This window comes from Symsagittifera roscoffensis, chromosome 5 (assembly GCF_963678635.1).
Source record: "Symsagittifera roscoffensis chromosome 5, txSymRosc1.1, whole genome shotgun sequence".
Lineage (NCBI taxonomy): Eukaryota > Metazoa > Xenacoelomorpha > Acoela > Convolutidae > Symsagittifera > Symsagittifera roscoffensis.
In genome coordinates, this window is record NC_087066.1 from 45,781,131 (window position 1) to 45,800,286 (window position 19,156).

The window sequence follows — 19,156 nt, forward strand, 5'->3', positions numbered from 1 at the left end:
AAGTAATTTGAGCACTTACAAATAAGTGGGTTGTTAGTTAGATGGATTATGATTGGTTAATATTAAATACTTTACTGTGGTAAAATATCCAATTTATCCAATCATAAAATATAGTTTAGATCAGGTTCCACCCATCCGGGTTTTACAGAGTTTTTAGAATTATCTTTCTGCAATTCAAAGGATGGATGATGAACGTTGGTATTTGGCGAACATCATATTCTTGTCCGGTTTCTCTTGTTAGAGAAGTTCCAGGACGCTGGAGTGAGGGGCATCAATCGTTGGGTCTTCTTATGACAACGATGGTGTTTCCCAATGAAATCAATCTGATTTCAGAATTGTTTGCTATGACGGGTTTTTCTTTTTTATGTAGAGAACTTCTTTTGTGTTCGACCTCGTCTGGGAATGGCGTGGAGATTGTGCGTGGAGGGAATGCCTTGTAACTCGGATCTGTACGTATACTTGAACATCGAGGTGGTCATTGGTCTAGTTCAATGAAGTCCTTTTCTGCGAAGTCAAGTCGTACTCTAAATCCTTTGGGTTGTGATTGTGGACGGCATATCGGTTGTGGTTAGCCAATCTTGTTCGAGTGTGATGGAATCATTTTTGTCTTTGGATGTTCGTCTTTGTTGTTGTATGTTGATCTATATACTGCAAGGTATAATTTACATTTTATAAAACTTTTTTAGTTCGGTTTTTTAACCATGAATTTAGTTAGTTGTTTTCACAAAAGCATTTTGTTTTAGTTCGGTAATTTTAAAGAGTTACTCACCCTTGAGTACCTCTTATTAAAAATAGAAAATTGGTCACAAAGCGTGGATTTAGCGCGGTGGGTTAGGGCGGCTATAGAGCATGCTCAGGACGTCCTCTCTGGTGGGTTAGGCCAGGAGTGGGAGTATGATTTCGTGCTGTTTCTTTGAGAGGTCCTGTTATGTGATAACGTTTTATGTTAGGTTTATGTTGGTCTTTCTTATGTTTTTTTGGTTGTGTCCTCTTTTCAAAAATCAATTTGTTTTCGGTATGGGTTTGTCTTGCGACTTTTTTCGTTTTATTATTTCTTTCTTAGACTTTGTAATAGTCTTTAAAAGAATGAATTATCCAGTTTTAAACTGGGTTAATCCGGTTTGGGTACCGTTGGTTTTCTTTTCTTAGTCATGCTGTTATTTTATGATTTGTGGTGTTTAGTAAGCTGCGTTGGTTAGTTTGGTTTAGTGTATAATTCCTTTCCAACCGGGTTAAAGGAAAGTTTGAAACTTGTTATCGCGTGTTAGAGTTGTTGAGTGTTAGAACTTGAAACTCAAAATCATTATTTAAACAATTCTTCGTGGGCGAGCTGTGCGAGTTTGAATAGAATTCTTGTGCGAGTGAATAAAAATATCAAAAGGTTAGTACTGCATTTTCATTTTGTCAATTGATTATATAGAATTTCAAATTTACTGCTTTTTTGGGAAAATTTTAAGTTTTAAATTTTCATCGTAATTAAATTTACTGCTTCATGGGGAAACAATTTATAAATTAATTTACTACATTTGGTATGAATTTTATTATATTATTTTGTGCAAAATATTAATGAAGTTTAGAAGAATTTTAACAAGTATATTTTTTATTTTTCTTTTCTGTTTTTTGCAGATGATCGTGGTATGAAGATTAGAATTGTAAAAGAAACATGAATAAAGAATGGTTAGTACTAATTTAAATTTATTAGTGAAGAATATTTTTAAATAATACTTAGCTGTTAATCGTCTGGGAAAAAGCCGTGGGGGAAGATGTCGTGTATCATGTCCGATGTTGTTAGTAACTTTGCTAGTATGCGAATGATGTTTTTAGTTTGGAGCAGTGGCCAAAGTAATTGAAGTGCTTTAATGGTTTTTAGTTCTTCGGTGCCTACTGCAAACTCATAAAGTGTGTTTTGAATGAGGTTATATATTTTGTGATTATATTAAGTATTGTGAATGAATTCTAAGATCGGGATTTCTATAGGCTGGATAAATTCATGTGGAATAAGGAAGGGTCTGGATTCTTCGGCGTTAAAGGTCTTCGTGATGGGACAAAATATATACATTTGTGTTACTGGGTCATAATTGCGGAGGATGCCGTGGAGGTTAGTATCCTTGATGCAATAAATGAAATTAAGAAAAAAGAGTTAAGAAACTGAAAACGATGGTGTGGTTGTCTTGATGGAGTATGTAAATCAAAATGATTTTGTATGAAGCGATAGTATGTATATGTATGAGTCTGTTTAGTGCGTAACATAATATCGTGTGAACAGTGCAAATCGCATTCATGTGGTGCAAGGAAGTGAAAGATTAGTAAAAATAACTGAAATTTGTCTTTGAAACTTTCTTAAGCTTGAATATCATTTAGTGCTTCAGAAATGATGTGATCATATTGTCTATCAAAAATATTAAGTGTGAATACATATGACGTTTTGATGAAAAATTTTCTGTTAGTTGTGGGTTAGCGAAGCGGTCGTCTTCTAGAAATTGGTCTTGATTAGTTCGGATGATATTATGGTCGTAATATTCTATTGTAAATTCGTTAGCTCGAGGTGCAGTGAATGTTTTTAGTAATTTTTTATATCCTACATAAGTAAATTGTCTAGGTGTTATTGTTGCGGTGAGTCTATATAGCATATTTTTATTCTTTTCTATGTCGTCATGAGTACTAGATAGTGGCAGGCAAAGGGGATTAGTAAAATGGTAATATGCTGTCCAGTGAAGTGTGGGCATTAAAATATGTTCATCTACAAAACTACGTGTGTCGTTAGTGTCGTTAGGTGTGTTTAATGTATATTGTGGGAATGAGGGTAAGGTGATTGCTAGAAAATCTTTCGTGTTGGTGTGTTGTGGATGATTAATATATTCGCAGGCTGTTCCTGGTTTGGTCGGGAATGGATGGTTCGGGAATTTCCTTTTAAAAGTGCGATAAGCTCGGTTACGGCTATTAGATGTTTCGGTGGATGTGGATGATTGTGCTAATGATGCAGTGTAAGCTGAGGAGGGTGTAGGAGTAGGTGGGTTTGAGGATTCTATTGTGGATGAATCTTGATGTATGGTGAGGGTGTTAGGGTATATTAACTGTTGTTGTAGGGTGATAAAATTATCGAGTTCCTGGGAAATTTGGGGGGTATCTGGAGAATTATTAGATGATCGGTCGGAATGAAGTGGAGAGTAGGTTGGGGTTACTTGCGAAGCATAAGAAGGAGTGGAAACGGATGGGAGTGAATTGTTTGGTTGGATTGGTTGAAAAGGGGGTTTTGAAAAAACTGAGGAGTTGGTTTGAAAATTATTGGATGGAGATGGTTCGGAGTCTGCAAATTCGTCAGGGGTTTCTAAATTAGGGTTATTAAGAGATGGAGTATAAAACTGAAATATCTGAGTTAGTATCCGAATTCGTGCTTGATGATATATTAATAGTTGGGAAATCGAGTGTTGGGAAAGCAAAAAGTGGGATTATTGGGATTGGAGTGTGGAGGTTGGTTGGGTCGGAATTTGAGCGGAGTAGCGATCCAAGTTGTCAGCTCATCGTGGGCTCAAAAAATGATTATTTTGAGACTGAAAAGCGGTGGTATGGGGTTGTTCTATAATTTGTTCATATGTATTATCATCTTGTGAATGATGTGTCATTAAATGTTGTATGGGACTTTGCGATATATTTGGTCTAAAATTTGGGTTATGTGTTATTGCTAGATTTCGGAAATTATGTGGGACTAAGGATAATGGATTGTTATGTGGTAGGGGTGTCAACTGTGGTGCGGTAGGTGTTACTTCTATGTTATTATGTTCTTCGTCGTACGTGTTCTGTCTTGTCGCTATTTTTGTATTATATTCTTTTATTTGTGCGTCTAGAAGATTTTTGTTTATTGATGAAGAAAAAATTCATAAAAAATCCTGCAAACAGTATGCGTGCTACACTTGCTTGTCTATTTACTTGTGTGTGCATAGCGCCATAGCGCATGTGTTATAGATTCCTTTTAAAAGTGAAAAAAGAAATCCTATAAGGTTAAACATTGCGTATAGAATAGTTAAATTTTCTAAGATGTAATAGGGCCATCCTAGAAAATCGAGAATTTCATTTTTTAGGGTAACAAAGCTAATAATATTTTTAGGTGAAATATCTTGTGGTCTGCATTTTTCACCGTTTAGATATATATAGTCTTCAATGTCTTTAAAATATCCGCTATAATCTTGTGTATAAATATCTGCAAATCCTGCGGTTTCGGCAAGTTTGCGTAAGTTTTGGTCAATTGACTGTCTTTGTATAGTGTCCATTTGTGTTAGTAATTCTTGGAATTGTTGTGTTCTAATGTGATGTTGGAGGATATCGGATTTTGAATATATTCCAATTGATTGTAGGTCAATATTTGGGTTTCGAGCAATAGCTCTGATGCTTTCAGGTGAAAATTTTTTGAGTGATTGCATTAATGGTTTCGGCAAGTTTGCGTAAATTTTGATCAATTGATTGTCTTTGTATAGTGTCCATTTGTGTTAATAATTCTTGGAATTGTTGTGTTCTATTGTGGTGTTGGATATCTGATTTTGAATATATTTCATTTGATTGTAAATCAATAATTGTATTACGAGCAATAGCTCTGATGCTTTCGGGTGAAAATTTTTTGAGTGATTGCATTAACGTAGGGTATGGAGTAAGAAGATAATATTTATCTTCATCAGGGTTCAATTGTACTACATTGTGGCTATTTTTTGATCCACATGGGACTGCGGTATCCCAAAAATATGTTCGTCTTGAAAGTGTGTCAACAAAATGTACCTTATTTTTATAAAATATAGGGGTTCTTTTATAGCAGCGTTTATCTTCAAAAACATATAGTGGTGAAACTTTTTTGGTACAAGTATAAAACCATAAAATATTTCCTTCGTAGTTTAGAAAATTTGATCTATTTCCTGACAAAAAATATCCTGCGTAGGGTATTTTTAATACTGCTAGTGCGAGTGATTGTAGGATTTGTGTCCTTTCTAATTCGCATAGTTGGTGAAGTGTTTCTAATTCGAAGAGTGACATTTCTTAAAAAATTCGACTAATCGTGTAGTCTAACTTCATATCTAAGTGGATATTACCAAAATAAGTGTTATTCATTAGTGATAGTTCTTGTAAACGTGTACTTCTAGTGTCATGTGGCTTTAGTTTTCCACCAGGTTGACCATTGCTTTTTTGAAAGTTAAATGGTATATATGATGTTCCTTCGTTTAGAGGGTGACCTGTGGCATAAGGGTCAAATTTTATTTTTCCAGTGGTCATGTCGAAACCTTTTTCGTATTCAACTAGTATTTCAGAATATTGTGTTTTGTGAAGTGGGTTCCTGTATTTGCATGCGATTTCTGTTTCTTGATATATTTGGAAACGTGTTAATTTTTTTTCTATTTTATGGATATTTTGAAAATCAGTACTTTGTTTTCGTGATAGATGGACTTGTTCATATGGAATTGCTTCTATAAAATATTTTTTGTGAAATTTTATCATTCGAGCGTGTATTTTTGCTACTTGAAATGTTGTGCATGTATCTTCGGGAAACCAAACAATTGTTGCTTGTGTCCGTGTTGTAGGATCACAATAACCTTGGTCGTTTTTACAAGGTAATCTAATTCCTTGATAGATCATTGTGTTGTCGGATAAATCTCGTGTGAGTTGTATTTTTTCGAGTTGTATTTTCCAATCGAAAAACATTATTTCTTGAGATCCTTTATTTTTTGTGTCTGTTTTGCAGTTTGATGGATTATTTATTTCAATGTGTGGTATCCAGTGCTTATCGTGTATGTCATAAATTATCTTCCGTGTGCGCCGTTGTATGGGTATTTTTTATCTAGTTTTATATGTCCTTGATATCTTTCAAGTTCTGCTTGATGTACAGAATCGGCAAAGACTTGAAAAGATACTAGTTTTCTGTCGGTGTTTTTATTTCTTGTGATATTTAGTCTGAGTAGCTCGTTTTTACAATCATCGGGATTTAGATGTAGAAGTAGTTCTATATTACTTTGGTAGAATGATTCGTGGTCAAGTCCGTTTTTATTTCCGTTTGAAACTTGTGAACAATGTACTTTCTTTTCGCAAAATGTTGCTGTAAATTTATATCCTGCGACTGTTGTTGCTCGGGTTTTTGAATACAGTGCCGCTAATACATTTGTAGTTTCTATAGTTTGTGGTTCTGTTTCGCATTGTGATACTTGATTTATTGCATATTTGTGTAGTGTTTTTTGTTCATTTTCTTCACAATCGTAGTGTGTTACTAATAAGTCCTGGGGTCCTGTGCGAGGAGAAGGATTTGTGTTCTGATCGGAAATTATTAGAAAAAAATTTGTTGAAATATCAATGTTTTTAGAATATACATGTGTATGATAATCCTGAGTATGGGTTATGAAATGTGATGTAACCAATTGTCTCTTTTGTATATCTGTCGTACTTATATATTACTTCAGTTGTTATAAATGGTGGTGGTAGTGATTGAGCTGTTATATTGGGTGGGTTTAATGGGTAAGGATGTTGAACAATGTTGTTAAGTTTACTCGTGATTTCGATTTTTAATTGTAAACTATTTTTTTGGAGTATTGGATGTTATGGTCACGAATGCTTCGTGGATGTCTTGTCAATATTGTAATCTATTGAGTGCCCAATTGTGGAGTCGCTTACTTTCTGGATGATGTCCAAATAATGGTGGGGTTGCTGTGAACGTGTTCCAATCTAATCTTAAAGGGATATTTGTTGATGATTGTTCTCGATATCTAGCGTCGAGGTTATTTGGAAAACTTAGGGGGAAAGGCGTCAGTGAAATCTGGCTTATTGATGGTGTTGATGGTAGTGATAATGTTTCTGGTAGTGATGATGATGTTGTTGTATCCGTAGAAATATCTATTGGGTCATTTATTAAATTTGGTTCACCTTGTGTGAATGAGTGTGTTGTCCAATATGGTAGTCGTGATGTTTGGTTGGGGGGGTTAAAGGGATTGTCACGTATTTGTTCAGATGTTGGTGTTGAACCTAAGTAATCTGGGGGTATACTTGAGGTGCTATGTTGTGAAAGAAGTGTAGGGGCTTCTGGTAATGTGCTATTTGGGTTTTCTGGAGTAATTGGTGATGGGGATTGGGGTATATCAAAACGAACTCGGGGGGTTTGAAAATTTCTATTTCGTCGTGAATGTATAATTTGTCTATTTATTTTTCAATTGTATTCTGACTTTGACTAATGTGTCTTATTCTTATTAATTCTTGTGGTAATGTTGTATATAAATTATATGTTGGTTCACTTAGGGGTGCCTGTCGCTGAACTGGTTCTAATGGTTCGGATAAGCGAGCGTGTCGTTCTTCAAAAGTGTATGGGTTATCTTGGAAAGAAATCCGTGTAGATGTTTGGGGGTTTTGGGTAGTTGTAGGTATTGTCGGGTTTTCTTGGAACAATGTCAGTGAAGACTGATTGTGTGATTGTTGGTTAGCAATTTTTGAAAGTATTCTGATTGATTTTTTCTAGTGAAAAAATTTATGTTTATTGTAGTATTCTTCAAGGAAAAGAATTAAAAGGATTGTTGCTAAAGCAAATGTGATTATTGCCTTTTTTATACATATGCACATTGTCAATATTAGGGATGATAAAAATGTTATAAAAATTACAAATAGTAAAAAAAATATCTGTTCTACTAAAAATTGTTCGTATCATTTACATAAACTTTGGGTTATCGTACCTGTGAATATGGTCAGTGATTTGGGGAAGTTGGAGATATATTTCAAATAGGGAGTAGAAAATTTAAAAAATGTTGCAAAAAATGATTAAATTTATTATAAAAGCTTCAAAGGTATCAAAGAGAAATATGAATAAAAGTTGAAGTATTGTGAAAAAGTTTATGAAAATGTTGAAAATTGTATTTTTAAAGATATTGACTGATCGAGAGAAGAGCATTTAAGAAATGATTTCTTGGTCGAATATTTTTTGTTGTTTGGGGCGATTTTCAAGTGTGGTCGAGTTATTTATTGATTTTTTGACAAGTGGGTTGAGTTTTGTGAAAAGTTGTTGGGGGCTAATTTTATTGTGTTCGGGAGGTCCTCTTTGCTTTATTTTTATTTTTCAGGTGATCTGGGGTATTTTTGAGATTTTTGTACTTTAGGCCAAATGAATACGGTCGTATTTTTACTTTAGGCTAATTTTCCATTTTTGGTTGGAGGGTTTTTGAGGTCTAAGTAGGGAAAATATTGTTGATCTTTGCATAATTAGATAAGAGAGGGTTATGATATTATGGTGGTATTTATTTTAGTTGTCAAGTCTGAGTGGTTTGCTTATTTTTGACCTGGAGGTTGTAAAGTTATAGTTATATATTGTGTGTAAAGTATGAAAAAGGTTTTCTCTGATCCAGAGTGTCCTTTAGTATTTTGTGTATGTGAAATTATAAAAGCTATTAGTATCATACTTAAAGGGAGACAGGGAACTGTAGAATCATTTAATTGATATTCTAGAAGGTCTGTGTTTTCATTAATTGTTGTATTTTTAAATTTTCGGAAATATCGGAGGAGTGTTTTATTTCCTAAAATTGTCGTATTTGCTTTACGGGCTTAGTTTTGTGCCATGATTTTAGTTGTCTAATTACTGGGTCAAGATTTTGATATTGCTTTAAGAGTTCAAGTGTAATTTTATCTGTTGGAGGGAGAAAATTTTTGTCAATTTCTAATTTTGATAGGGGAATTGTGTCAAGTGGGTCATAGAGGTCAAAAACTTGATTTATTGTGTATTTTGAATCATTTGTTTGTTGTCCTGATAAATTTATTTTATCAGTTAAATTTTCTTTTTCAAATAATGGAAAAAAGTCTTTTTTATACGAATGGTGTTTTATTCGTTTTTGTTGGGTGTTATTTTTTATCTATTGTGAGTATGGAATTGGTTTGAAAGTTGATGTTCCTAGTAGATCAACTTCGTAGTGATTATTTTGGCAATCTAAGTAAAGTGGGAAATGTTGTAGGTTATTTATTTGTGATTGGTCAATGTCAGTTTTTACTGCATATTTGCATTCTAGTCGGGGTGATGTTTCGTCTTTTGCAAGGTAAAATTTTATATTTTTTGGTATTTCAACTGTAGTTTTTCGTGTAAGTAATTCAGGTGGTGTATTTCGACTTAATGTATCTGGTAATGCAAGATTCTTTTCTGCTGTCCAAACTATAAAGAGAATACTGTAAAGAGAAAAATGATTGGTTTATGATCTGTGAATAGAACTGTTGGATGTTTTGATCCAAGTACCAGAAATTCATATTCTGTAAGTGTATAAATTATAGCTGTACATTCTCTTATTAGAGTTGAGAGTCGTAGATCTGCTTGAGTGAATAATTGGGAATTTGCTGATATACGGTTCATTTTATTTGTACCACTATGTGATTGTAGTAATGCTGCGCCGATGCCAAAATTTGAAGCATCGCACATTGCATAGACTGGTTGATTTGGATCTGGAATTGTGTTTAAAATTTGTCCAGTTAAAAGTTTTTTAATTTCTTCAAATCATGTTTGATGTTCAGTGGTCCATTCAAAATTATTTTGTTGTCTGAGGATTTTATAGAACGGTCTTAAATATAATTGCATTTTATTAACGTACTTGCTTAAGAAATTTAACATTCCAAGGAATTCTTGGATTTTCTTTTTGTTTGTTGGTGGTTGAAGTTTTTGAATAGCATCAGTGCGTGATTTTAATGGAGTGATTGTATTTCTTTCTATATTATGTCCTAAAAATTTAACTCGTGTCAAAAAGAAGTGTGATTTATCGGGAGCGACCTTCAGATTTTCGTTCTGAAGTATTTTATGATAGTGCTCTAAAACCGTAAACATTTCTTCTTTTGTTCGTGATTGCATAAAAACATCATCCAAATAGGTGATTGCGTTTTTCTTGAGTATTAGTGGTCTAAAAATTTTACTCATAAAAGCTGAAAATGCTGCTGGTCCTATGGAAATTCCATAGAATAGGCGATTAAATTCATATTGTTGATTTCCAATAACAAATTGTGTTAAACGTCGTGATTGTTCATCTAGTGGCATTTGATTGTATGCACTATTCATATCTGCGGTTGTAAAAAAATTTCCATTTATTTTTGTTAAGATAACTTGTATTGGTTCAATAGGCCAATTGCATTTCGATTCGTCAATTAGTGAATTGAGGTATCTAGCGTCTAAAACTATTTTTGATGATTCTCCTTTTGCTAGAATGATAACGGGGTTGATAGAGGTGTTACCTTTTGGTTGTTCTTCTTTATTTACTGGTGAGATAATTTTGTATTGTTCTAAAATATCAAGTAATCTATTTATTTTGTCGTGTAAATGAATTGGTACTTTACTAGCTCTTTGTTTTTTGAAAACTGCGTCAGGTTTTAACGGGAGATGTAGTGATGAACTAATTTTTCCAACTTCAAATTTTGATGTTGCGTAGACTGTTGAATAATTTAACAGTTGTTTTGCTAATTTGTCAAATTCGAGTTGTGTAATTTGTGAGTGTTCAAAATTAAACATCGTAAAAAATTTTTGTTGTTCTTTTGTGTAATTTGTTATATTGAACGTTGGTTTAAAATATGGTGTTTTTGTGAAGTAATCTGTGTTTCTCTTTTCATTACTTATTATGTTATTTATGGATAATTCTTCGTCAAGAATTTTGGATTGGCAAATATCTGATAATTGGAGTATATTATTTACGCGGTAGGCTACTTCATGTATGGGTGGGATTGTAGCGTTTGTTTTGCAATATCCTAAAAGTCCTAAGGATAATGTTACTTGATACGGTGTATTGTTATACACGTGTAACGAGATGATGTCGGAATTCGTGTTTTTCAAATATTTTATAGATGAGATGAAAAACTTGTGAATAGGTTTAAATTCAAAAACTGACATAAAAAGTTGTTGTTTATTTTGACTTTTATCATACTGGTGAACTTTTTTTATTGAAAAATTATATATATTTCCTGATAATGGTTTCAGGTGTTTCCGTTGTTGGTTATAAATTGGATAAAATTTTGAGAAGAATGGTGGTTGTTTGTTTAATCTTTGAAAAAATGTTAGAGCTGTATTTTTTGTTTTTGTGTACTTATCTTTGATTAGTATTTTACTATTTAGGATGTTGATTGTTGGTATATATTTTGATATAAATGGAATGCCAATGATATTGTGTTTAATATCAGTAATATGAAATATTTGTTTAAATGGTTTGTTTAAAATTTTGTTTTGCTCCATTGTTCTTGTGGGAAGAAGGAATAATTGGATTTTTCCATAATTTACTAATGTTGATCCTTGTGCTGTTGCTAGTTTACTAGAGGTTGCAAGAGGCGTTAATTTTGGATGTAATGTTTTGATTTCATTCCATGTGGGAATATTAATTATGTTTGATTCTGCTCCTGAATCAATTAAAAAATCAATTTCAAGATCTGGTGGTTGAAATTCTTTGTTTCTTGGAATTTCTAAGAGAAATGGTATTGTCCAAATTTTTTCTCTGGGTTGTTCGTTTTGTATATTTTGATAAATAAGATTTGTGTTTGAACATTGTGTTTTGTCTTTTTCATCGGGTTTAATTACCGTTTTAATTTCGTTTACTTCTTGTGCAGTTTGTGTAGTATCGATGGGTCCAATATAATAATTGTGAAGGAGTTCCAATTGATTTTCATATATATGTGATGTAAAAGGTTGTTCATATATGATAGGTTCATAGTCGTTTTCGACTGTTATCATATTTACAGAGATAGTATTTTCTGTATCACTTTCTGTATCTGATGATCCACAGTTTATTTGATTTAGTTGTAGTTCGTTACTTCCTGTGTCATCAATACCTGGGGGGTCTGATGCTGTTTCTTCATTTGACTGTACTTGATTAATATGTCTTTGATGTTTTGGTGTACTACTTCTGTATCGATGTTTAGAATTATTATAATGGTTATTATTCCTGTGGTGACTGGGAATAATTTCTATATTGATTATTATAACTTGAATTTCAATTTTGCGAATTGTTCCGTGATCTGTTTTGATAATTATCATTTGATCTGTGATAGTTTGATCTATTATACGAGTTATTTCTTGATCGATTGTTCGGGTAATTCTGATTTCGATTGTTCGAATAACTTCTATTTCTATTATGTGAATAGTTTCTATTTTTGTTGTATGATGAGTTTCGTGATTGATTATTGAAATAGTGTTTTTTAATAGGGTTTGATTGGGAATTGGATCTAGAAACAAATTGTGTTGCATTGGAATTTGATCTCGAATAGTTATTTCGACTTTTTGATCGATTATAATTATTTTGTGAAGAATTTTGTATTTTGCTTCGTTCTGGTGATCTTCCTCTATAACTTGAGTTATATGGTGATTGATTCCTTGTGTAATTGGTGTTGTTCGGAGTTGGTATTCCTGAACTGTTATTATTATATATATTTTTGTTTGGTAGATTTTGATCTTTTTTCATATATTGATAGAACGATTTATTTGGTTCTTTATGCTTTTGAGGTTTATTCTGATTATCTTGTTGTTTTTGTCTACGTCCGTATCGTCGGCAATAATTACACCATTTTTTGAAGGATGGTTTGCATATAAAATTTGGATGTTTTTCATAGATATTTAGTATTTCAGTGATTTTTTCAATTAGGTCTGTATCTGATTCCTGTATGTTATTTATATGTGTAGTGTTTGTTTCAATTCGATTAACATATTGTAGTTTTAGATTTTCTGTTTCTTCAAGTTTCATTGTGATTTCCGCTTGCTCTAGTTTATCTACTAGTTTTCGAAAATCTAAATCTGGCTCTCGAATTGAGGAAGGATGAGATGCTCTCTTTTTTATTGCTATTTTCCTTAATTGAGGTATTAAGGTCATCATTAAAATTTCTGTCATTTTTGTGTTTTTATGGTCATGTGTATTAAGTGAATATGCTTTTCGAACTAGTGTTTCGATGCGTACTGCTAATTGTTTGATAGTTTCATTTGGTAATCTGCGAATTTCATTACATAAAACTCTTTGGTGTTGTTTATTTCTTTCCGAGTCAAACATTTTCTAAAATTCTTGTGTGAATCTTTTCCAGTCTGATTTTATTTCTATAGGTAATACTGAAAACCATTTTTGAGCTGCGCCATCTGGGGTTGTTTGTATTAGTGCTGTGCGTCAATTTTGATGTAGTGGCGTATTAATAGGTTCAGGTCCTATATTTAAATTTAAATTTGCTGTTACTGCATTTAAATAATCTTCTACAGAATTTTCAGGGTCTGTTCCTGTAAATACCATCAGTGGTTTATTGGATGTTATTGATGATCCACCCATGAGGTATGGACTCATTGTCATCTGTAGTGATTCTGCGGCATTTGGCATTTGCGAAAAATTTGAAAGTTGATTTTTTGTTATTTCGTGTTGCTGAAGCTAATATGGAAGCGGTATTTCATTTTGCATTTGAGTTGGTTGATAAGAATGCATTGACATTGGATTTTGTGGTTGTATTGGTTGAAAAAATTGTGTGTTAAGTGGATTTTGTATATGCATTTGTTGTGGATGTTGTACATCTGTTGGGTTTTGTGGGTAAATTTTCATATTTCGAGATGGTTGAGGTTGTCGTCGTCTTTGTGTGCGATATTCTTTAGTATATGGTGCAATAATATCTGGTTGGTGATAATCATCTTCATCGGATGATAAATAGTTTGTATTAAATGGTGTATGTTGGTTATTTTTGTTTTGTTGGAAGAAAGGGTAATTTTCAGTATAATCCTGTGTAGGTTATGGATTATCTGGGAAATTTACTGAATTTGTCGATGTTTTCGGGAGATTCCAATAATGAGAACATACGTGATTTAAATTTTGTGTAATTTTTCGGGGAGGTTGATTTGTTCTTTGTTTGTGAGCATAATTATAATTATGTTCTGCAAAGGTGTTTCTGGTGAATGATTTTCGTGTTTTTGACGGTATTGTCATTGGTCTATATGTTTGATAATCCATATGTGAATATTTTGGAGCAACCGAAGGTTTAACGGTTGATTGTAAGGTTACTTGTGCCAGTGAAGTATTTGTATTACTTGGTGTTGTTAAGTTTGGGTGTATTGGTGAAATACTTTGTTGTGTAGTTGTTGTTGTTTGGACAATTTCTTCATTTATGAAGTGTGATGGTGTTTGAATATCTTGTTGTGTAAGATTTCTAGTTCCATTAAGGTTTTCATTGTGTATGACGGTCGAATTTAAACTGTTATTTCGTGTATCAGGTAAAATATATTGTAGTTTAATGGTGTTGCATCAATAGTTAATGGTTTTACTTTTACATAATCTCTGTGATAAGATATTGTACTTATTGCTTGACGTGAGATAGATTGTGGGATATTTATAAATGTAGGATGAGACCATTCAGGGTCCCAAACATAGTCTGATTGTTCTGTAATGGCAGTGTCATCATTTGAATTTTGAGGTCTGAAGTTTTTTCTTGCTTGTGAAATTAAGTCTAAATTATGTGTGAAATAATCTATTATAAGCCATGCCAAAACTTTTTGTAAGTCATGTTTAGTGTGTTGTGAAACATCATCTTTTGTGAAATTTTCTTTGATTATATGTAGAAAAGTTGAAAATAATGCAATTTCATTTCGTACTTTTGTATGTTTGGATGTTTCAGTTGGTGAGATACTTTGAAATTCTGTTTTTTCTAATATAGAGATATAGGTATATATTATTGCAAAAACTTCATTAGTGAATATAGAGTTTGCTCTTTGTGAATTATGATATTGTATGCTTTTGATATATTCTAGGAATACTTTTGAAAATTCTAATTCAAGATCATCTGTTTGAATTACATATTTACGATGATTCGTATTTGGTGTGCTGAATTCTATGGTGTAGATTCCATATTGTTGTGTTAAGTTACATATATCTTTCAAATAAAGTTCAATAAATTGTCTTTTCATTTTTACATCTGGGAATTCTGCTTTGCATGGACTGATTCCGGGTTCAAACAAATTTACGAGTAAATTCTTGCAAAAACCATGTTGCCCTCTATCATCGGGTGAATCTATGAGGAAGGGGTAAACCTCTTCGTCATCTGGACTATCGTCACTTTGAGTGTGGCTCATTTTTTCGTTTGATGACTGTTAATATATAGCTATCAATGTGTCTAATTGGTTGATTCCAGTTATACAGGTGTACTGGTTTGTGTTTGTATTACTTTTTTATTCTTCTTTTTCCTCTTTTTAATGAATTTGCAGTTGTTTCTGAATCGGAAAAATATAATTGATCGTGAATGGGACAATTTTTATCAATCGATTCTTTTAATTTGTAGAGTTCATCTAAACTGCTGGCTGCTGATTCAGAAAATGCGTTTTTTTTTTAAATCTTTTTCGTGTGATTTGTCTTTGTTTGCTTATAATTTTTCTTTTTATTGTTTGTCGTTTTGTTGTAATGTATCCAACTGTTTGTGTATTACAAGATCGTATTTTTTTTTATCTATTTCACAGTTGTGTAAAACTATTGTTTACTTATTTCCTAGATTTTTGAATGATATAAGGTTTAGGATGAGGGATGCAAAAAGTTGTTAGGTATTTCTATTTTCTTAGACTGTCGATTTTTTGGACTGTAGTCCTGACAATTTGTTGGTTAGCTTAACCTGGGTTTTTTTATTTAGGGTTGGAGAGAAAAGTATATCGATTCCGAGGAATGATTTTTTACTTTCTCGTGGCTAGTCTAAGCTAAGGTGTTAACTTACTTAATCTTACTTAGGGGTAGTGATTGTGTTCAAGGGTTGGAGAATAGTAAATCGATCCACAAGGTTCAGGTATAATTAGAACACAAGTAGTTTGTTAGATACTATTTTAAACTTACTAAGTCTAAGATCTATCCTGGGTCTGGTAAGAGGAGGGTTCAAGTGAAGGATGAATAACCGAAGTTCTTCACTGTTTATCCTAATTTGAATGGTTAGTTTTATTTAAAAATTGCTATTAGCCTTGGGTCGTTTAGAAGGGTTGGATAGTGAATCGACGTTTGAGGTGGTTAGGCACTTGCTAAGTGGGTTGGGGAGAACAAAATTGTTCTTTTTGATCCAAGGATAAGCCTTGATGATCTGATTTTAAAATTAAGTGAATTTAAGTTTAAAATGGTTTAAATTTATTTAAGAAAAAGATTTAGTATTTTAATGATATTAGTGAGCTTATAATTGCTGTTATGTTTAGGTGATGAAGCTGGGACAACAGATGATTTATGATTACTAACTATTTTTTGTCATGCTACTAATTTTTATTTTCATTTTCAATAAATATTTTTCAAATATATTTTATATAAGACTGCAGAAATTAAGAAAACGATCTGAGATCTTTTTATCAATCGTTATTGTACATTAATAATTTTGTTTAGCGCCTGAAATGATCATGAAGATTGACTTCAAAATTTTATGTTTGCAAATGAAAATCTAAATTCATTGCTAATAAGATTCTAAATACAAAAGTTTGTGTTGGCTTTTGCCGTACAATCATAAAACTAAATGGTAAAATTCTACTTTGTCGTATGTCGTCTTTTGTTCGAGGTCTTCTTCCAATTCCGGGTAGTTCTATTATTGTTCGGAATATCGGCTCTGATCTATTGAGTCGTAGAGACATTTCGATTAAATTATTATCGTATTAACATTTTGAAAAGGTTTTGTCTAAATTCTAATCTATTTTTGGTTAGTTCTAAGCTATTAAGGTCTTATTCGAGACTTATGGTCGCACCAGATGAGTTAGAACCGATGTGGTTAACTCATAGAATAATTTCGGATAGGGTACACCGTCTGCTCGTCACGCTATCTTATTTTCGGCCGGATAGATTCGTGCAACTTCTTAGTCAAATACCGATCCTAATCTTACTCTTATATTTTCTAGTCTCAGGGTGTTTAACTAGTCTCTGCTAGGCTCAATAGATCTAGGGTATACTGGTTTATTGCGGCAGCTGAAGTTCTCTTGGAGAGGCAACTAATTTCTAAGTTAAATTCAAATCTCTCTGGTGCTGAAATTACAAGTAATTTCAGCACTTACAAATAAGTGGGTTGTTAGTTAGATGGTTTATGATTGGTTAATATTAAATCCTTTACAGTGGTAAAATATCCAATTTATCCAATCATAAAATATAGTTTAGATCAGGTTCCAAAAGTATAAGGACAAAACTTTATGATCGTTTTTTGTCGGAGATTGAGCCTATACAAACAAACTAAAGCGGTCAAAGAAGCTGTAGTCAGCTGGCGTTATTTCATAACTCTTGAATTAGCAAGAAAACAGAAATTTAGTGAAATTTGTTAGAATTAGAATGACCTGGGGCGAGGTGTAGATGAGTTTTAGTTCAGAGAGAGGGTCTTCCGGGTCATACATATGGTCACTGATCTTGGTGCCATACTCCTCATACGTTGTGGACGCTATCACCAGTTTCTGGAAACAAAACCAAATCAAGCATTCACGAATGAGTTCTGCAATCGTCGCAGCTGTTATTTACGCTCAGAGCAGAAGCCAATCGTAAAACCATATATCGCGAGGACCTCTTTACTTCCAAATAGAATTGGACCATGTTATTTCCAGATAGAGGTCGTTAGGTCCACGTTTATCAAATAGAAAAGGCCGCATTGTGTGCAGCGAAGACGTCAATTCGATTGCTGTTTGAAAAGAAATGCTAATGGTCCCAGGAAAAATATTTAAAAAAACTATTAGCGTTTTCTCAGACTTGAAAACTCATTATAAATTATACGCTATTTCTGCTTATTAATTATTATTACAGTTGCTATTATCTAAAAATTATCTTACTAAACTCTTTTCAAACTCACCTTTTGTTCGATGCAGCTCTTCATTTTCATGTCCCAATGTGTGAACTTTTCCTCCTGCTCTCCCTTTTTCTGCGAAAATTCTGGACAGTCGACCAGAGCTCGCAACACCAGAGCAATCGTCTCGCCCCTTATCAGAAGAGGACCACCTCTGTAGATGCCATTGGCTATTCCTAGAAAATTGGAGTTCAACTTATAACCGGCCAACCGAGTAAATAGTATTATTTGTTTCTCGATTCAAGTGGAAATGTACTGTTTAAACCGTACTTATTGAATTAATCGAAACATATTCAACAGATAGTTGAAAATTTTTCCATGAACTCATGGCGGCCACCAAAAAAAAGTATAAACTGAGTTTTTGCGTACACTTAAAGCACCTTGAATTTAATTTAAATGAATCTTTTATGGCTGATTCTTATTGATAAAGCTGAAAAAGTTCGAGAAAGCTGAATCAATAGATAATTTTCTTATTCCGGTGGTAGTTCTGAAAAATCAAATCCATTTTTATTAAAGACAGTCGCGTTTTTTAAGCTCTTTTTCAGCAAATGTATTTCAGCGTTTTTTTCAACAAATGTATTTCTAATGAGTTTTGAAAAAAATAAAGCTCAAACATCAGAAACTCAAAATTGAGCGTGAACAGCTCAAATCGTTTCTTGAAAAAACAAAAACAGAAAAAAAATCAATAGCTTGTTTCAGTATTTGAGCATAACCAACAGATAATTGGAAAAGAGTCAATGAACCCAAGTAAACTGAAAAAAATACTGACTTGTTTTTTTAAAAAAAATTCTCATCTTTCGAATTTCGAAGTGCAAAAAAAAGAGAGTTTTTTGGCTCCTTGAATTTCTAGAAGAATTTATGATAAAACCGAAAACCTAACACGTTTTGCACAAATTTTTGTTAGAGATTTCGTCTTTCTAAAATTTTGTTGAGCTAAGTAAGAAGCTTCTTCTGATTTAATTTCATTATTATTTAAGTAGGTTTATATAGGGTTATTTTTGATTAACTAAAAAAACCAAAATTACTTATTTTTGGGTTAAAATTTTGAATCCGATTTTCGCAAATACATTGCATCATAAAATCATAAAGAAATTCCAAGCAAATTTTGTTTTGTATACTTTTTTGTCTAATCTTAAACCAATAAAACGCGTTTAAAGTTTCAAATGTTGTTTGCTTTGTCCGGATAATTTAAAACAGCACTTTGAACTTCGATTACATTTTTCGTGATCTTCACACTTTTCGTACTCGTTTGTGGAGTTTACCTGGCCTTAACGTTCAACTACGTTCACCGACTCTTAAAAACTCCAAGGTTTGAGTTTGAAAAAAAATATATGTCCATAAAGTTCTTTGAATTTTAACAATAATTTATGATAGACACAATTTTGATAAAATTAACCCAAATTGAGAAAACTGG

General features: G+C 32.6%; 3 protein-coding genes across 3 annotated transcripts in view; 1 reads left to right on the top strand and 2 right to left on the bottom strand.

Moving 5' to 3' along the window:
* LOC134846442 (uncharacterized) overlaps nucleotides 1–19,156 on the bottom strand; it is a 412,051-nt gene that overhangs the window by 342,750 nt on the left and 50,145 nt on the right. The window lies entirely within an intron of this gene.
* Nucleotides 1–19,156, top strand: part of LOC134846440 (uncharacterized) — a 331,689-nt gene that overhangs the window by 52,708 nt on the left and 259,825 nt on the right. The window lies entirely within an intron of this gene.
* LOC134846191 (multifunctional procollagen lysine hydroxylase and glycosyltransferase LH3-like) overlaps nucleotides 1–19,156 on the bottom strand; it is a 56,285-nt gene that overhangs the window by 22,556 nt on the left and 14,573 nt on the right. The window contains exons 5-6 of the mRNA XM_063863443.1: nucleotides 17,749–17,918; nucleotides 17,246–17,359 (exon numbers count right to left, since the gene is read on the bottom strand). Coding sequence (XP_063719513.1) covers nucleotides 17,246–17,359; nucleotides 17,749–17,918 — 284 coding nt within the window. The remainder of the gene's footprint in view (nucleotides 1–17,245; nucleotides 17,360–17,748; nucleotides 17,919–19,156) is intronic.